Source organism: Larus michahellis, chromosome Z (genome assembly GCF_964199755.1).
Source record: "Larus michahellis chromosome Z, bLarMic1.1, whole genome shotgun sequence".
Lineage (NCBI taxonomy): Eukaryota > Metazoa > Chordata > Aves > Charadriiformes > Laridae > Larus > Larus michahellis.
The window spans coordinates 77,730,946-77,745,637 of NC_133930.1; the positions used below are offsets into that span (position 1 = coordinate 77,730,946).

At 42.0% G+C, this 14,692-nt stretch overlaps 1 protein-coding gene across 2 annotated transcripts in view; it reads right to left on the reverse strand.

Moving 5' to 3' along the window:
- GRIN3A (glutamate ionotropic receptor NMDA type subunit 3A) overlaps positions 1–14,692 on the reverse strand; it is a 75,546-nt gene that overhangs the window by 42,180 nt on the left and 18,674 nt on the right. For both annotated transcript variants that reach the window (XM_074569079.1, XM_074569078.1), the window contains one exon: positions 1,783–2,387. In XM_074569079.1, coding sequence (XP_074425180.1) covers positions 1,783–2,387 — 605 coding nt within the window. The remainder of the gene's footprint in view (positions 1–1,782; positions 2,388–14,692) is intronic.

The following is a 14,692-nucleotide window of genomic DNA, read 5'->3' on the forward strand; positions in this document are numbered from 1 at the left end:
CTCCAAGGCTACATGTCAAGACAGATGGGTTCATTCCGACAGAAAAATGCCCACGTTAGCAAACACTCAATGAAGCAGCAGATAAAAGTTTCCTCTTTGGAGGTGCACTGCTTGCCTAGAAGCACGTGTGCAACAGACGAGGTTGGCCACTGTTGAGCCACTCATCGGTGCTTCATGCCTGGGAAATTATTGGTACCACTTGGAGTTAATAGTTATGCTGCTAACTCAAATATATCAGTACTGGCTATCAGGTATCTGTCTCACTTATACAGTATAAAAACAGCTGCAGTGATTCAGGACAAGAGTTTACCTAACCTGCTGTTTTGTCTTTAATAGGGTCCACAAGCAGATGCCTAGGGAAAACCAGGATAAACATACGATCCTTGTTTCTTTTCCACAATATCTTTACTGAGAGGACAGAACAAGAAATTTCCTATATGTGAAATTGCTTCTTGTCTCCCAAAATCTAACAGAAGATAGTAGTTTCCTGTAGAAAGCAATGATGAAGAGATATTTTGCAGGAATACATAAGAGCTTTACTTTTGCTTTCTTATTTCTTTGTCCCTTCCTTAACCCTCTAAAGATCTGTTTGCGAAACTATTGTCCTCAAGTATTTGTTACTTTAAGAAGCCTGTTGCTGAGTTTTGCTTTTCAGGGACTTAGGTATGATCTAGTTAAAATACCCAGAATAATGAGACAAAATTAATGATACCACAAGTCAGTGGGCATATTGCAAGCCAGTGCAGTATTTATTGCCAAGCCTTTTTTCACTCTTTGGAAACAGGGGGTTTTTGACCCCCAAGTTATGGACAAGTGCTGACTAAGGAACTGTTTGGGTCTCAAATGGTTGTGTTTTGAGCAATGCTGTAACATTACTGTGAAAAAACACCTCAGGTATCATTTCAAAAAAAGTTGCAAACATACAAAAAGCTTCAAGAACTTTTATCCGAACTCCACTCAACAAAATCTGTTGGCTGAAAACCAGGTGTAATGGGGGAAAAACATGCAACAGTCACCAGATGTACAACAGCTGATGTATTCACATAGTTAGCGCAGCACTTTTTTTTTGTTTTCAAAAGGAACCATGCAATTTTTCCTCTCATGTGTTAAAACCCAGAATATTTCTAGACATGAATTTGCAAGTAATTTTGGGTGAAACTTCAGTACAGTGACACGCAGTGATCTACAGGAATAGTTTCAGCAGAAGCTGAAAGAGGAGCCTTCCACACCAAGCAACAGAGACAGCACTTTGTAGTTTTGAGTGCTCTCACCAGCAGCAGTAGTCTCTGAGGTGGTCAAGGTCCATCTTTTTGTTTCTTTTCCATGGAATCATACTAGCAAGGGCTACACATCTGCTTTTATACTCTCTGATTGCTTTGGTAGTGCGAATAATCTTACTGTGTTTTGCGTTCTCTCAGGTTTCTCAAAACCTCAGAGAATTTGACAATAGTCCCGACTTTTCCCTCTTATATGCATAAACATAAATACAAGATTCTTTCAGAGCATAGTCTGTAACCTAGCCTATGTTTACTATGTGATTTCTACTTCTGTAGAACAGTGCCTTCTTCTACAACTGCCTTAATCTCCCTCTGTGGCTAAGTTTAAGTTTCATTATTTGCCCAGAAGTAATGAAGCAAGAGGAAATACTGAAACGAATGTGTGTATTAGGGAGGGTTAACAGCATGATAGCTAAGCCACTGAGAATGGTGGGGAGGGGCAGGAAAATTATTTTTCTTGTATACCAAATATTAGCTACAAAAAAGAAAAAAAGGAAAAACTTACTTTGACAAATACTGCCCTGAAGTGATATTCCTTTCATCTGTGTCCATACAATTCATCGTACTTGGAATAAGAGCTAGTTCGGGTTGAATCATGGTGGCTGCTGCTACAGCTCTTGCTACCAGCTCCATTGCATCCTGCACGTAATGCTCAAAGACTGACTGTGTTGTCTTGCCATGAGCGATGAGACCGAGCGGCAAACCTTCTGTCCTCAGTTCTTCCACGTTCTGTGAATCCCCAATAATCCAGTGAAGTTCTGGAGGCATCACACCGAACCGGGTAGTTATTTCAAAAATCCTCCGCGTTTTTTCCATGTCACATCCAAACATGACCATGGTAGACGTTGTGTCTTTGATGCTCTCCAGGTAAAACTGTAAGTAGTTCAGAAGGTCACTGGTTGAAGTGAGGTTTGCTGTGATGTTTATAATGGATCCCAGGTGGAACTTGGAGCTCTGTTGTGTGAGGAAGAGAAAATCTGTGATGTTCCACTCTTCCTGGCACAGCATCAGGCTGAAGTTGTACCAGTTGTTCATCGCAAGGATGGAGAAAGTGACATCAGCATCAGAACTCAGTGAGTTTTCTAAACTCATCTGCAGGTGAAGGGGATTCTGTAGTTAAAAATATGAAAGACAACTGATCACAAATATGCTGGACCCAAAGTTAATGAGTTTGCTTAATTTTTATTCACTTATTTAGTTCAAAGGAAGTCAACCAAGAGAACTGTGTGAGAAACAGGGAAACTTACACCCACTCAGCTTAAACGGACTATGACTCATGGGCTTCCTTGGCTAGAGTTTGAGTCAACTTCAGTAGTCACAAGTCTGTTTCCAACAGACTTGGAAACAGAACCTGTTTCCAAGGATTTGTGTTTCTTTCCTTTTGGATTTCTTGGCATTCTCATGCAAAGATTTCCCTGCTCTCCTAACAGAGGTATGAGAAGGTATGCCTTTACTGTTCAGGTGCAACCCTGGTATTGATGTTCAAATTCAATGGATGCTGACAAGTTCTTTGGTAAACAATAAGAAAAATAAAGAAGAGCCCTCAGTTCTTTTTATTGCCTCTTTTTTCGGTACTTGGGGGATTTTTTTACAGAGACACATGAGTAACCCAACTAAACAGATCACAGTCTACAATCAATACACATCATGTACTGCAAATAAAACATGAGAAGATGGATTCTTTGGCAAAGGACAAGTTACTGAATGCACAAGAGGCTAAGATATGCAAACTGTGATTTCTGAGCTGGAAAATATTTGATAAATAACCATTCCATACTCATTTTTTCCATGTCATTGCTGATATAATAGAACTTAACCCATTAAACTTCCAACCACCACTGCCCTTGGTTTTATCTATTCCAGAAAAGGAGGAAGGATGTAAGGCTAATTTATCTGTTCTCATAAAGTAAATATTTCTTCCTTTCTTATTATTTGATCCATAAATACTTTTCCCTTACTCTTATTCCTCCCCCTTCCCTGGTCCCAAAAATAAAGTTAAATTTTATCTCAGATCTAATAAGGAAGAGAAAAATTAAAGAATCCATGTAATTTCTGTCACTTTGCTACGAAAAAATTCTCCAGTCTCCCAAAATGTTTCTATCAGGCATTCAGCTAGCACAGGTTCCAACTTTTGGTTTCAGCTGAGAACTTGACAGTTTTCAGTGTAGCTTTGCTAAAAAAGTTATTTGACTTTACATTGGCATTTGATTCCAGCCATGAGATTGTTCAAAAAATGTGAGTTATGATGCCTGTTTCGTGTATCTTTTGGTTTGTGAGATCTTTGTTTATGACTTTATGATGTTTGTCTCTACTCATGCACCCTCAAATCGTATCTTATCTTACACAGGTAGCCAAATTATATTTTTCTGTTCATTAAGTTACTAAACACTTCAGGTCTGTTCTTCATTCTTTGACATATTCAATAGTTAACATGTATTATATATAAAAGGGATCAAACCTTTACTGTGTTGAAAGATGGCATAAAATGCTGTCAGTTTTATTTTAATAGTATTTCACTTTTCATTATAGGTTCCAGTTTGTATGGATCTTAGAAATGTCATTCTGAATTTGGAATAATACAGTAATTGCTCAATTTGCACTAGTTTTACTAAAATAAAACCCTGGGCTCTCCAATACGGATTTAAGGGGTGGAATGAGAAAAAAAAAAAAACAACAAAAAAAACCACCTGAAGAGCTAAACATCATTTATAAGCAGCAAGCTTTGACTGTGTTAATTTGTAGTTACTCATCATCTGTTTTCCAGAGCAGATCATCTAAATTCAGAGCTTGATAAAGAGAATACTGTAATTGAGGATGCTCTCAGCAATTGTTATCTCTTGGTTTTGGTACCTGTGGCCTTTTTTTACACAGGCACATGAACAAGCTGATTAAATAGATCACTGTCCACAATCGATGCACATCATGTACTGCCAATAAGACACAAGAGGATTGACTCTTTGATAAAGGACAAGTTACTGAATGCCCAAGAAGCTACGGTGTGCAGACTCCGTGAGTTCTATGCTGGGAAACATTGCCTGCTAATTAAAACACATGATTAGTTCAGGAAAAAAAAAAAAAAAGCATTGTGCATAATATCTGGGTTTGTGGAGCTGATGTGAATAAATTAGTCTCTGCAAACTGAATCACAACAAACTTTTTTTCGTGATGTTACGAGAGGATCAGGTAAATTAAGTCTAGTTTGTCTCTCACTGCAAATAGAAGGGAGTAGGAAGAATTATGTTTGTGTCCTCTGTCCAAGATCAAGTAGAAGTATGAAAACTTTCTCCACGATGATCTGCCTCCAACCAGCAAAACTTTTAAAGTTTATTGTCTTAGTTAATTTGAATGTTAGAAAAGAAATTAGTTATTCAGTGTACATAGAACACTTTGCATATATAAATGATAGCACAGAACCTGACCATGCCTGTACGAGGAAGAGCAAATGTCTTCAGCATCTTCAGAGGCATAACATCCCAAACACAGTACTATACCTATGGTATAGGTGCAGGTATAAAAAATAATCTATTGGATACAGGAAAACAACCATGGTCTGATGAGTGGCAGAAGTTAGCAGTAACAGCTGTGTCCATTCTGTTGAATAAAACAGCTCCAGGAAACAAACTTGAGCATTTGTGCTGCTAAGTTTGACCCTGGTCTGGTCTTGGCACATGCCAATTAGCTTTCTCATACCATGCACTGGCAGTTTGGGTCCCAGCACCTTTTGGGGATCACTCCTAGTAGGCAGTATGGATAAGATTGTGTGAGAACTGCCTCTCCATCATACCCAGCAGGTTTAGATCTTTGAAGACCTCTGTGTCCTCATGCTAAACCCAGTGCATATGCATAGTTTCACATATACAAGACTGCTTCTGCTTGTCTATAGCACGGTTCCTCCAGTATTAAAACACTTTGAACTGACAGAGATACACAAAAGTTAAAAATTACACCTTAGGGTTACTGGGCATTACACTGGGCCCAGAGCAAGCACGGCACCAAGCACACATAGTCCAGAGAATGCGAAACTCCTCCTCAGCACCAGAAAACGGGACATAATTTTACTTAGCAGTGCAGGTGAAGGCAGTCTCCATCTGACTTGGTATGCTCAGGTGCAGGTTCTCCTACAGCACTGCAGCTACAGGCTTAGTCCTCAAGAGCTCTAGCGTTGGTCCCCGTCTCATGTGCAACAGAATGTGGTCCAACAGACTGTTCTTGTATGGAGACACTGCTCCTTCACTGAAGATACATTTGGGATAACCTGGCATAGACTGAGCCTGCGTTTAAAAGTGTTTCTTGGTGTGAAACCATCTGTGCTTCAGCTGTCACTTTCAAAAGCCCACAGGTGCGTCTACGTGAGCACTTAGCACCACTGTGATTTATTAGTTGCTAAATTCCCTGTTAATGTGCTTGAAACATAAACATTCAGCTCTGAAAAAATAGCAAACACCATTTCTTTTCTTTACTAAGTATATTGGGACTGCAAACCTGTCTTCAGAATTTTTCTTACACAGTCATATACATCAAATTCAGTCACTAGACGTCTCCCTTCTACATAGCTTTCAGTTAATTCTCAGCCCACGATGCAAACACCCCCGTGGAGACTGGGGAGGAACAACATGTAATGTTTGCTTTGTACTGGGACTCGGGGAAGGGGATCCTTGATGGCCCACATTCTTTCACAGCTCAACCAAAAAGAACTGTCTCTGGCTTCATCTACTGGTACTCTACTGAGTGGCCAGCTGACTTTACTGGTTTTATATGGAAAACAAGATCCCCCTGCCTGTCAGTATTCCACAGGCACTTGGACAATGCCCTTAATAACATGCTTTAACTTTTAGTCAGCCCTGAAGTGGTCCAGCAGTTGCACTAGATGATCGTTGTAGGTTCCTTCCAACTGAAATGATACTATGCTATTCCATTCCATTCCATTCCATTCCATTCCATTCCATTCCATTCCATTCCATTCCATTCTTCTAGGGAAGGATGTGGAGATATTTGGAGAAGTTTGGGTTTAATACCTTATTTATTTTGAAAGGTTCATTTGCCATTTGTAGGATGCAGTTGAACATATAGGCGCTGATTCAGTATACAGCCTTTGATATTACAGTGTTCTTAATGCTTTTACATATTTTTATTGATTTTTTTCCTTTAAAATAAGCAATTACTGCTTTTTAATGAGGAACTTCCAAAAATTGTTTGTTCAGTCATTCAGTAGCAATCACTGAGACTGCATAATTTCACAGCAAAGGCTTTTGACAACTTAAATGATAGTTTAGATGTGTATAACTTTGTACTTATCATGGAATAGAATATTTATGAGATAGTATCAGTGTATTGAACTGTGCCCATCCATCCTTATTAAAGTTCTTATGCAAACTCCCTCATTTTCTCACTTTGGAAATTAGTCAAGTTCGACTATCTCAGTTAAACTGTCTATTAAAGCTCACATGGAAATTCAATTGCTTTGTTTAAATTTGACTTTAAGCTGTCATTAAAGATGACATGACTTGCATCAGTTTTGCTTCAAATTACACAAACAGAGAATTAAACCTCATGTGAATAATGTTAATTGTGATCTATTTTTAATAATGTGTTTGCATTTACATAGTGTCACTATCAAAAACATTTTCTATGTCTATAAGAGCTTAATATTTTTATTGCACGTCATTAGCTCCGCTTTTATAAACCAGCCATGATCAACGGACTTCAGTTTCTACTGGGTAAAGAACAGGCCTAGAATCCTTAATTTCTGACTAATCCCCTTCAAATCAGATACCAACAGTCTTTCCACTGTCTTTCAGTGGGCTTTGGACCAAGCCACTCATGGAGTATTAAGCTTTACATGGTCTGATATGTTTCACTCCTGTACATCAGCAGAGACTGTAACTACTTATTTGCCTTTTGTATCCCAACCAGGGCAGTTTTACAGTTTCATTGCCTGAGACACCTGAGATAGCAGGTTCATTTAACAACTGAAACATGATTTGCATTTCATTAATGCAAGATTTTTCAGTAGTCTGTAGACCCGTCCTTAGCCCTTGTAAATCTTGTGAGCAGAAATGCCTGGAGCTGGACTGACTTACACGCTGAAGGATCTGGCCATTTATCTCTTCAACCAAATTTGTAATGCTAATTAGGCGTGGTCACGGTGACATTTTATTTGACATTATGATAGCTTCATTAGCAGAGTTAAAAGCACATATGTCAATATTCTTTTGCTAACTGTGTAAAAGTAAATAATACACAGAAAATATTATTCCCCTCTGACTCTCGGGGGCAAAGGCAGTGCTTAGATATATATTTATGATAAACACAAAAGAGAAAACAGGCTATATAATTACATCAGAGAAAGACCCACCGAAGGGGAAAAAAAAAAAAAAAGCCTTCTGGCTTACAGTGCAACTGTGGGGACTCACAGCTTTACAAACAGAGCTAAATGGCAGCTGTGCGCAAGCTGATGCCGCAGCTTCAAAAACTGGGAAGCTCTTTCTTCCACTGTTGAAATTACAAAATTCAGGCTTAAAACCCAGTTCCCTAAAGGCTACAGGCACACCTATTGCTTCTTCCTTCCATGCCATGAAAAAGACGCTATGAAATGTTGGTTTATTTTTTTTAATATCTGCCTGACTGCTGAAACTGCAGTGCTTCAAGGACGGATTTTGTGTTGGCAGCTGGCAGACCGCGGGAAGGACATCGGATGGAGACATCCTGCCACCCTACCCGACCAGCTGCTGAGCTGCCCACCACATCCCCTACCACATCCCAGCCGCTGCATGGTCCGCCTGGTCACGACAGAGGGATGGTGTGCTCCTTCCAGCACCTCCATCTCCAGGCTGGAGTGAGAAACCTGCTCTGCCCGTGGCAGGTGGCTGTAGCCAAGAGGACAGACATCACGGAGGGTGAGGCATCCAGGTTTTCTTCTCAAAAACCATTCTGCAGCTTCCGCAGCGGCACAAGCGGTGATCGTGGCAGGCACACATCCCTCCGCTCCCCTCTGAAGAGCACCGGGAGCTGGGCACAGGTGTTGCGCTGCTCCTGGGCTCTCGCCTGGTCCCAGTTAAACTCCCACACCCTCGTCATGGACATCGGTAACCATTAAGATTTGGCTTCTAGGCCTTCATCCAGCAAGACACTTAAGCACCCGTTTAAACATCATCATCATCAGTGTGATTAAAAATACCAGTCATACGTTTCTTCTGCTATTTAGACAGGAGAATAATCATGCCTTTCAGTTCTCTGGGGAAGAAAATCCCAGACCTGCTTTGAGGAGGATGACTTCATGAGTTCCTCTTTTTTGCATCTTGTGCACCCGTCTCCACATACACACCTGTTTGACCAAGACTGTAATTGGGAACAGGACAGGTGCCCACACTAAAGGCTATTTTTTGCAGGTGGTTTAAAAGCTTCTGAGAGACAAAAGTTAGCTTAGACTAACCAGAGCTGTCCTGACTCCTGCAGCAAAAGAAGCCTGGCAGCTGTCCAGGCAACACTCACAAGCAGATCCTAAAAAGGCACCGACTGTTGATTTTACACACACAAAACCACAACAGTTAGACTAGTTTAAGTCTTGACTTAGTTTGTCCTGAAAATAATTTCTCTTGTTAGACCAGACAGTCATGACTTGAGGTTGCTTAGCATCTCTAATGCCTACGTACAAATACTCCAAACTAATCTGAATATGTACAGCTCTCTACAAGGTCGAAGAGGCAATATAAAATATGAACTTCCAGCTATTCTTGGAAAGTAAGACCCATTATTTATCTTCATAGGCACTTATAAATTATCACAACTAATACCACTTCAAAAACTTCAAGGTGTTCTTTGCTCCAGGAGGAAAAAATAAAGTCCAACATTTAAAGTTTCACAAAAAATATGTCATACAGATGCCAAGACCCAAAATAGGTTTTGCTTCCACTAAATGTGTCATTATAGCTAAGAAAAGACAGATGATTGCCAATACAAATAGATGGGGGGAGCTGCAGGAATTCTCCATGACAGGCTTTCCTCCATCATTAAAATAGCAATGCAAAACTCCAGAGAACCACCTCTGCTCTGTGGTACGCTTCAGCTTGGAGAAAGAAGTGGCCGGGTCCATGTCTGTGACTCTTGCTCCGAAGTGCTACAGCATTGTAATCCATGTCCCCAAAGCCCTTGCAAATGGGTAAAAGATACCAGGAGATAACGAGTGTGACTATTAGCCACAATGGACAATTTGTTACTGTGTGGCAATATTTTCTAGAAGCTCAACACTGTTGCAGAATCAGGTTGTCACAAGTAAGTGAGCATTTGCCAGCAAGAGCAAGGAGATCGTGGCTAGCTCTACCCCAGGCTTTCTTTCTAATGCCATTTCCCAGTAACACATTTTCTTACGGCTGGCCTCATCTAGACTGTCGTGTTTGTGAGCAGGATTTCTCATTTGGCGTTCGTGCTGTAGCTACCCTATTACTGGTCTTCTTACACTTGTAAAGGATGCAAAATACAGTGACTGGTCCATGGAGGTGTATCTTTTCAGGGTTCTGAATGCCACTATAAGCGTGAATAACTGGAAAACAGGATTTAGCAGAATTTAATTTTTCCCTTAAGGAGACACAGCATTCAGCTAACTCAAAGCCCTTCAGCAGACTGTCTAGGGGTGTTGCTGTGCTCCTCTGTTCAGAAGCACCTCACAAACGTTGGTGCTTTTCACATCCTGGCCATCAGTCAGAAGGGCTCTGTTTTAAAGCGACTCCCCAGCAGGCAGGCAGAGTTTCCCCTCATGTGTTATTCAGGCGATGCACAGCGGAAGGGCTTTTTTCCCCCCAGTTTTTGGTTCATGACGACAGGTGGAAATTCAAGTTTTGATAGCAGCAGAGCCAAAACTGTGGCAGCACCTGGGAGCAGATGGTGCCTGTCCTTCAGGCTTGCCAAGATCTGCCTCCTTGGCCCTGGCACTCCCAACGTCTGAGCTGTGATGCAGGAAGACCCTGTTGTAAAGAAATTCTGATAATACACCAGTGGTGCTGTTTTGACACAGCAAATTATTTAAGTGGCTACCAGAGCACTCTCTTTGTGTGTGTCTGCCAGGAAGAACTAACTTATTAGTCTTTTAGAGTCTTTTAGGGCCGTGAGTAAGGACCCTAGATCAAGGACGTAGGTGTGATCAGGCTGCTGTAATAAAATGTTACTTGGATTATCAAGAAATCACAGTTCAAAGGCTGCTGAAAAAAAAAAAAAACAAATGGGGTTGTAGCACAGATCCCCACAAGATGAGAGGAGAAGCCTTCACGCTGCAAACACAGGATGGCACCAGACGTGCCAGGGATAAAAATCACAACTCACCAATGGTCAGCTTCTGGTCACTAGGAGATTGCAACCTTGGGAGCTGAGTAAAATGGAAAACAAAGAACCAGTATCTATATACGTAACATGTACTAGATACTCTGAATGTGGATATAAGGTGGAATTGCAAAAGCATGAGGAATGGGTAAGTAAATACAGCAGAGATGCAGACGGCGCTAACAAACATACAAAAGTGACCAAAAGCCAACCCAGAGGAGGAAGAAACTCCTGCTACCACCACCATACTCCTCCTTTTAGAGATCTTGGGACATAGATGACTTGCCTCTAACAACCCCTACCCCATGAAAGCACACACGCACTTGCTCTGTCTCCCTGAAGATGAGGATGCCAACCTCAGGACCCAGAGCTGCATGGAAGGGTGAGCCCAGCACCTGAGGAAAGAGACAGGGGAAGTGCGTGTATGGCAATTTGAGCTGTATCATTACTGAGAATGAGCTCTAGTACTTGGATAATTTGCCTATAAGTGTTAGCATCATTGGGACCAATGACACTACTTTGATTAGACTGCTAGGACTTTAATGAGACTAACAATTAATTCTTGGCTTCGCATACAGAATGGGTTTCTAAAGCTCACGTTAATTGCATGCAGTGTTTGCTGTGATGCCTCACTCTTGAGGACAACTGTTAACACAGTGCAAGAGTTGACAGGGAATTTGGCAACCAGGGCTGTAATTGCCATGCACATTGCCAAGCATTGCTCCACACCATCCTCCTTGGCATGTCACCCCTGCCGGGCTCCTTGGCGTAACGGGCTCTTGCAACGGCATTCCCATCCCTGCCCTGTTACAGCAGCATCCACCTTCCCATCAGCAAGATGGACGTGTTGCAGTATATCACTATCAAATGCTAATTTTTCACAAGCACAACAGGCTATGAATACACTTTCTGTACTACCCAGCTTTTTGGGCGTGAGCAAAATTCCGGCTGAACAAAAATAAATTAATTCTGTAAGAAAATGTAGAATATAAGGAGAGAGGGTATAGAGAAGACTAGTTAATGCTATGTAGGTAAAAGAAGTTTGATACCGTTTTACAAAAGCAGCTATTGTCCTTTCTGATACGCACTCAATGTACCCACGCAGCACTTAATTCAACTAGATTTTATTCACCATTAATACTTGCAGCAAGGAATAAAATCTGGAGCACTGTTTTCACTCACCAGTCCAGTTCCAGCATGGGTTGAAAGTATCTTCAGCTCCTCCTGAGCATTTGCATTCCCCATATTCTCAGTAGCTGTGCCCCCGTGTCTCATTATTTTTACAAATGACTATGTGCCTACCAACAGGCTGTGCAACCCTCTCTGGTGTTGGCAGCTCAGCAGAGTGAAACTAGGTCATCAGATCTTGGAGACAAACAGGGAAGGAGGTGGCAATTCAACAAAGAAGCCTTCCCCGTTCATCCTGAGGCAGTGCTGCAAAGCGATGCTTGGGATGGGGCACAGGCTGCACCTCCAGGACAGTCCTGGCCGCCATGGGATCCCCCGCACTCCTTGCAGGGCACTGGGTGCTGCTCCTCAAGGACAATGACCGGCTACCAAGTTAGCTTTTTCATCTCTACAGGTCCCTGCCAGTCAGGGAAATGCCCACAGGGTGTGCTGCATGCGGTTACGCACGGAGCAGCCACTGTAACGACAGCTGTATGTGGCAGTATACAGTGGGAGAAATTAGTGCTGACCCATGTCCCGTTCCTCAGAAAGCCAGCACCAGCTCACCATCACATCCTCTTCTGCTGCGCCTTGCTCCGGGCATGTTCCACAGGATTAATTTTACCTACCGGTGCATTTTGCTCTATATTGATTTTTTTGTATGAAAGCAAGCTGAGAATTAAGCTTGCAAAGACTGATCTCAGCTCTGTTAAATGAGGCCAGGGTAGATTAAGTTAGTAGTTGATCTTTCTGAGGCTAGACATTTAAATCACGGCTCTAAGGTGAATTCTTGTGTGTACTTGCTTGGCTTAAAACTAGGATCGGCATTTAAACATCTCCACTTGAGGTTTCTTAATTAATACATCAAGGATTTAATTAGAAAGACCAAAAATCAGAAAGAAGAGTTGCAACTGGTTCCCAGGGCTGGGGGTGAGCAGGGGAAAAAAAATAAAAATCAAACTTCTCTTTTAAAAACAAATACACACTGCATGTGGTGGGGCAGGGAGCTGACAGAGGGGACCAGCCACCAGGACGTGCCATTCTGAGCGGCCGCGAAATGCCACTTGCTGCCCATCCAAAGTTGGGGCAGGAGAGTCTCATCCTGCATAGGCACCCTCACCTCGCTGGGCACCTTTCACTAATTGCACCACACAGTGAGGCTACTTTCCTCAGCAGGAGGCAGTCTGTTTGCATAAGAAATAGTTCAAGGATAAGTGTCACTCAAAACCAGAAGTTGCTGCAGGAGGAGGAAATAAATAAACTGGGAGGTGTGATGTTTGCTAGCTCCTCAGCTGCAGATTTATGATCTTTCAACACAAGACAAGAATCTGACTTTTGAAAATGCAGCAAAGCCTAGTGGTTTATATTCGCTGTAAATGTTTTAATCACCGCTCCCCATTTTTCCTTCCCAATCCTGAATTAATAAATTATCACTACAAACCAGACAAACAAACAAACAAACAAAAACCCGTGCAAAAGACAGCTGTACTATTTAAAAGTTTTGTGGCCAGTGTTTGCAAATTTCTCTCCTGGGCATGCAAAACTCAAAACAAGGCACGATCCTGTAACCAGGAGGCGCCTACCCCCCCGCCCCCAAAGGCAGAAGCGTTTGAGTTTCCAATAAAGCGAATAGCAGCTACCCACAAAAGTGTGTGACTGCGCAGAGCCCGTTACCAAGGCACACAGGCAGAGGAGGAGGAGGAGGTGGAGGAAGGGGCCCTGGCTGGCTGTCGAATATAGAAACGGAGCGATCCGGTTTGAAATCCCTGCCTCATCTTGTGCTGCCCTCTCGAGCAAACCCCTCTCTGTAAAAAGGGGATAACCCGCTCTGAAGGATTGCAGGGGGACACACCGCCACCGTGGCACGGACAGACTGCTCCATCCTTTCCAAAACTGCTCTCTGCCCATCTTAAGGCTTACAGTAAGATAAATATTTCACACCCTTTTACACAGGGAGGGATCACAGGGAAGGAAAAAAAAAAAAAAAAAAAAAAAGGAGGTGAAGTCACACGTCTTGGAGAATATACCAAGATTTTGCCAGAAGCTGAATCTAGGGCTCAAATCTCCTGTTATTCCTGTGCTAGACACAGCTGCATCAATAGATAAAAGAATTTAGAAAGTAACAAACAGCAATTTGTTTTATGTGTTATTGTTAAATAATTTGGGCATCTGTACCATCACACTACTCATGCTGCACGGTCTGTCCTTCCAGACTAGTGTCACCTATGCCATGGACACTTGCCTCATTAGGACCCTATGTCTGCAAGCATTTGGATACATACTGTATTTCCTCATTAGTTTTAAGTGGATAAGCAACTTACTAATTATCCGTTGTATTCCAACAGAGTCCCAGGTACAGAGTTATGAAACGAGACCTTACTGCAGCAGGCACTTCACAGAGCAGAAAGTGGTTTACTGCAAGTATTGTGGTGAGGGTTGGGAGAATGTATCAAAAATCACCACCCGTGCCTGTTTCATCCTTTGATTTACAATGTGCAAGATCACCAGGTGAACATTTACAGCTCCTGGCAGTGATTCAATCGTCTGCTGTCATCTAAACGTTTGACAGAAAATACACAGTACCATCACCTCTCTATGATGCACAAACATTTGCATAGATTACTGCTACCAGGTTTTCTTTTACTCTGCACCTAGCAGCGACATTTAGACCAACAATGAAGTGACTGCACAGAGCTTGTAAATCACTATAAAATATGAATGATACTTATTAATCCCACTTTGTACTGAGTTTGGACTCAGTGGAACAGCGCGAACTGACTTCATAGGCTTTAAGCAGTGTGTCCACCCATACGTATGTAGTATGTGATAGCGGGCACAGACTGAAGACAAATATGCAACCATGCACACCGGGAAAAACAGTATGCCATGCTTGATGGGACCATCTGGCTGTACTGAAGATTCGTATTGCTGTCTGA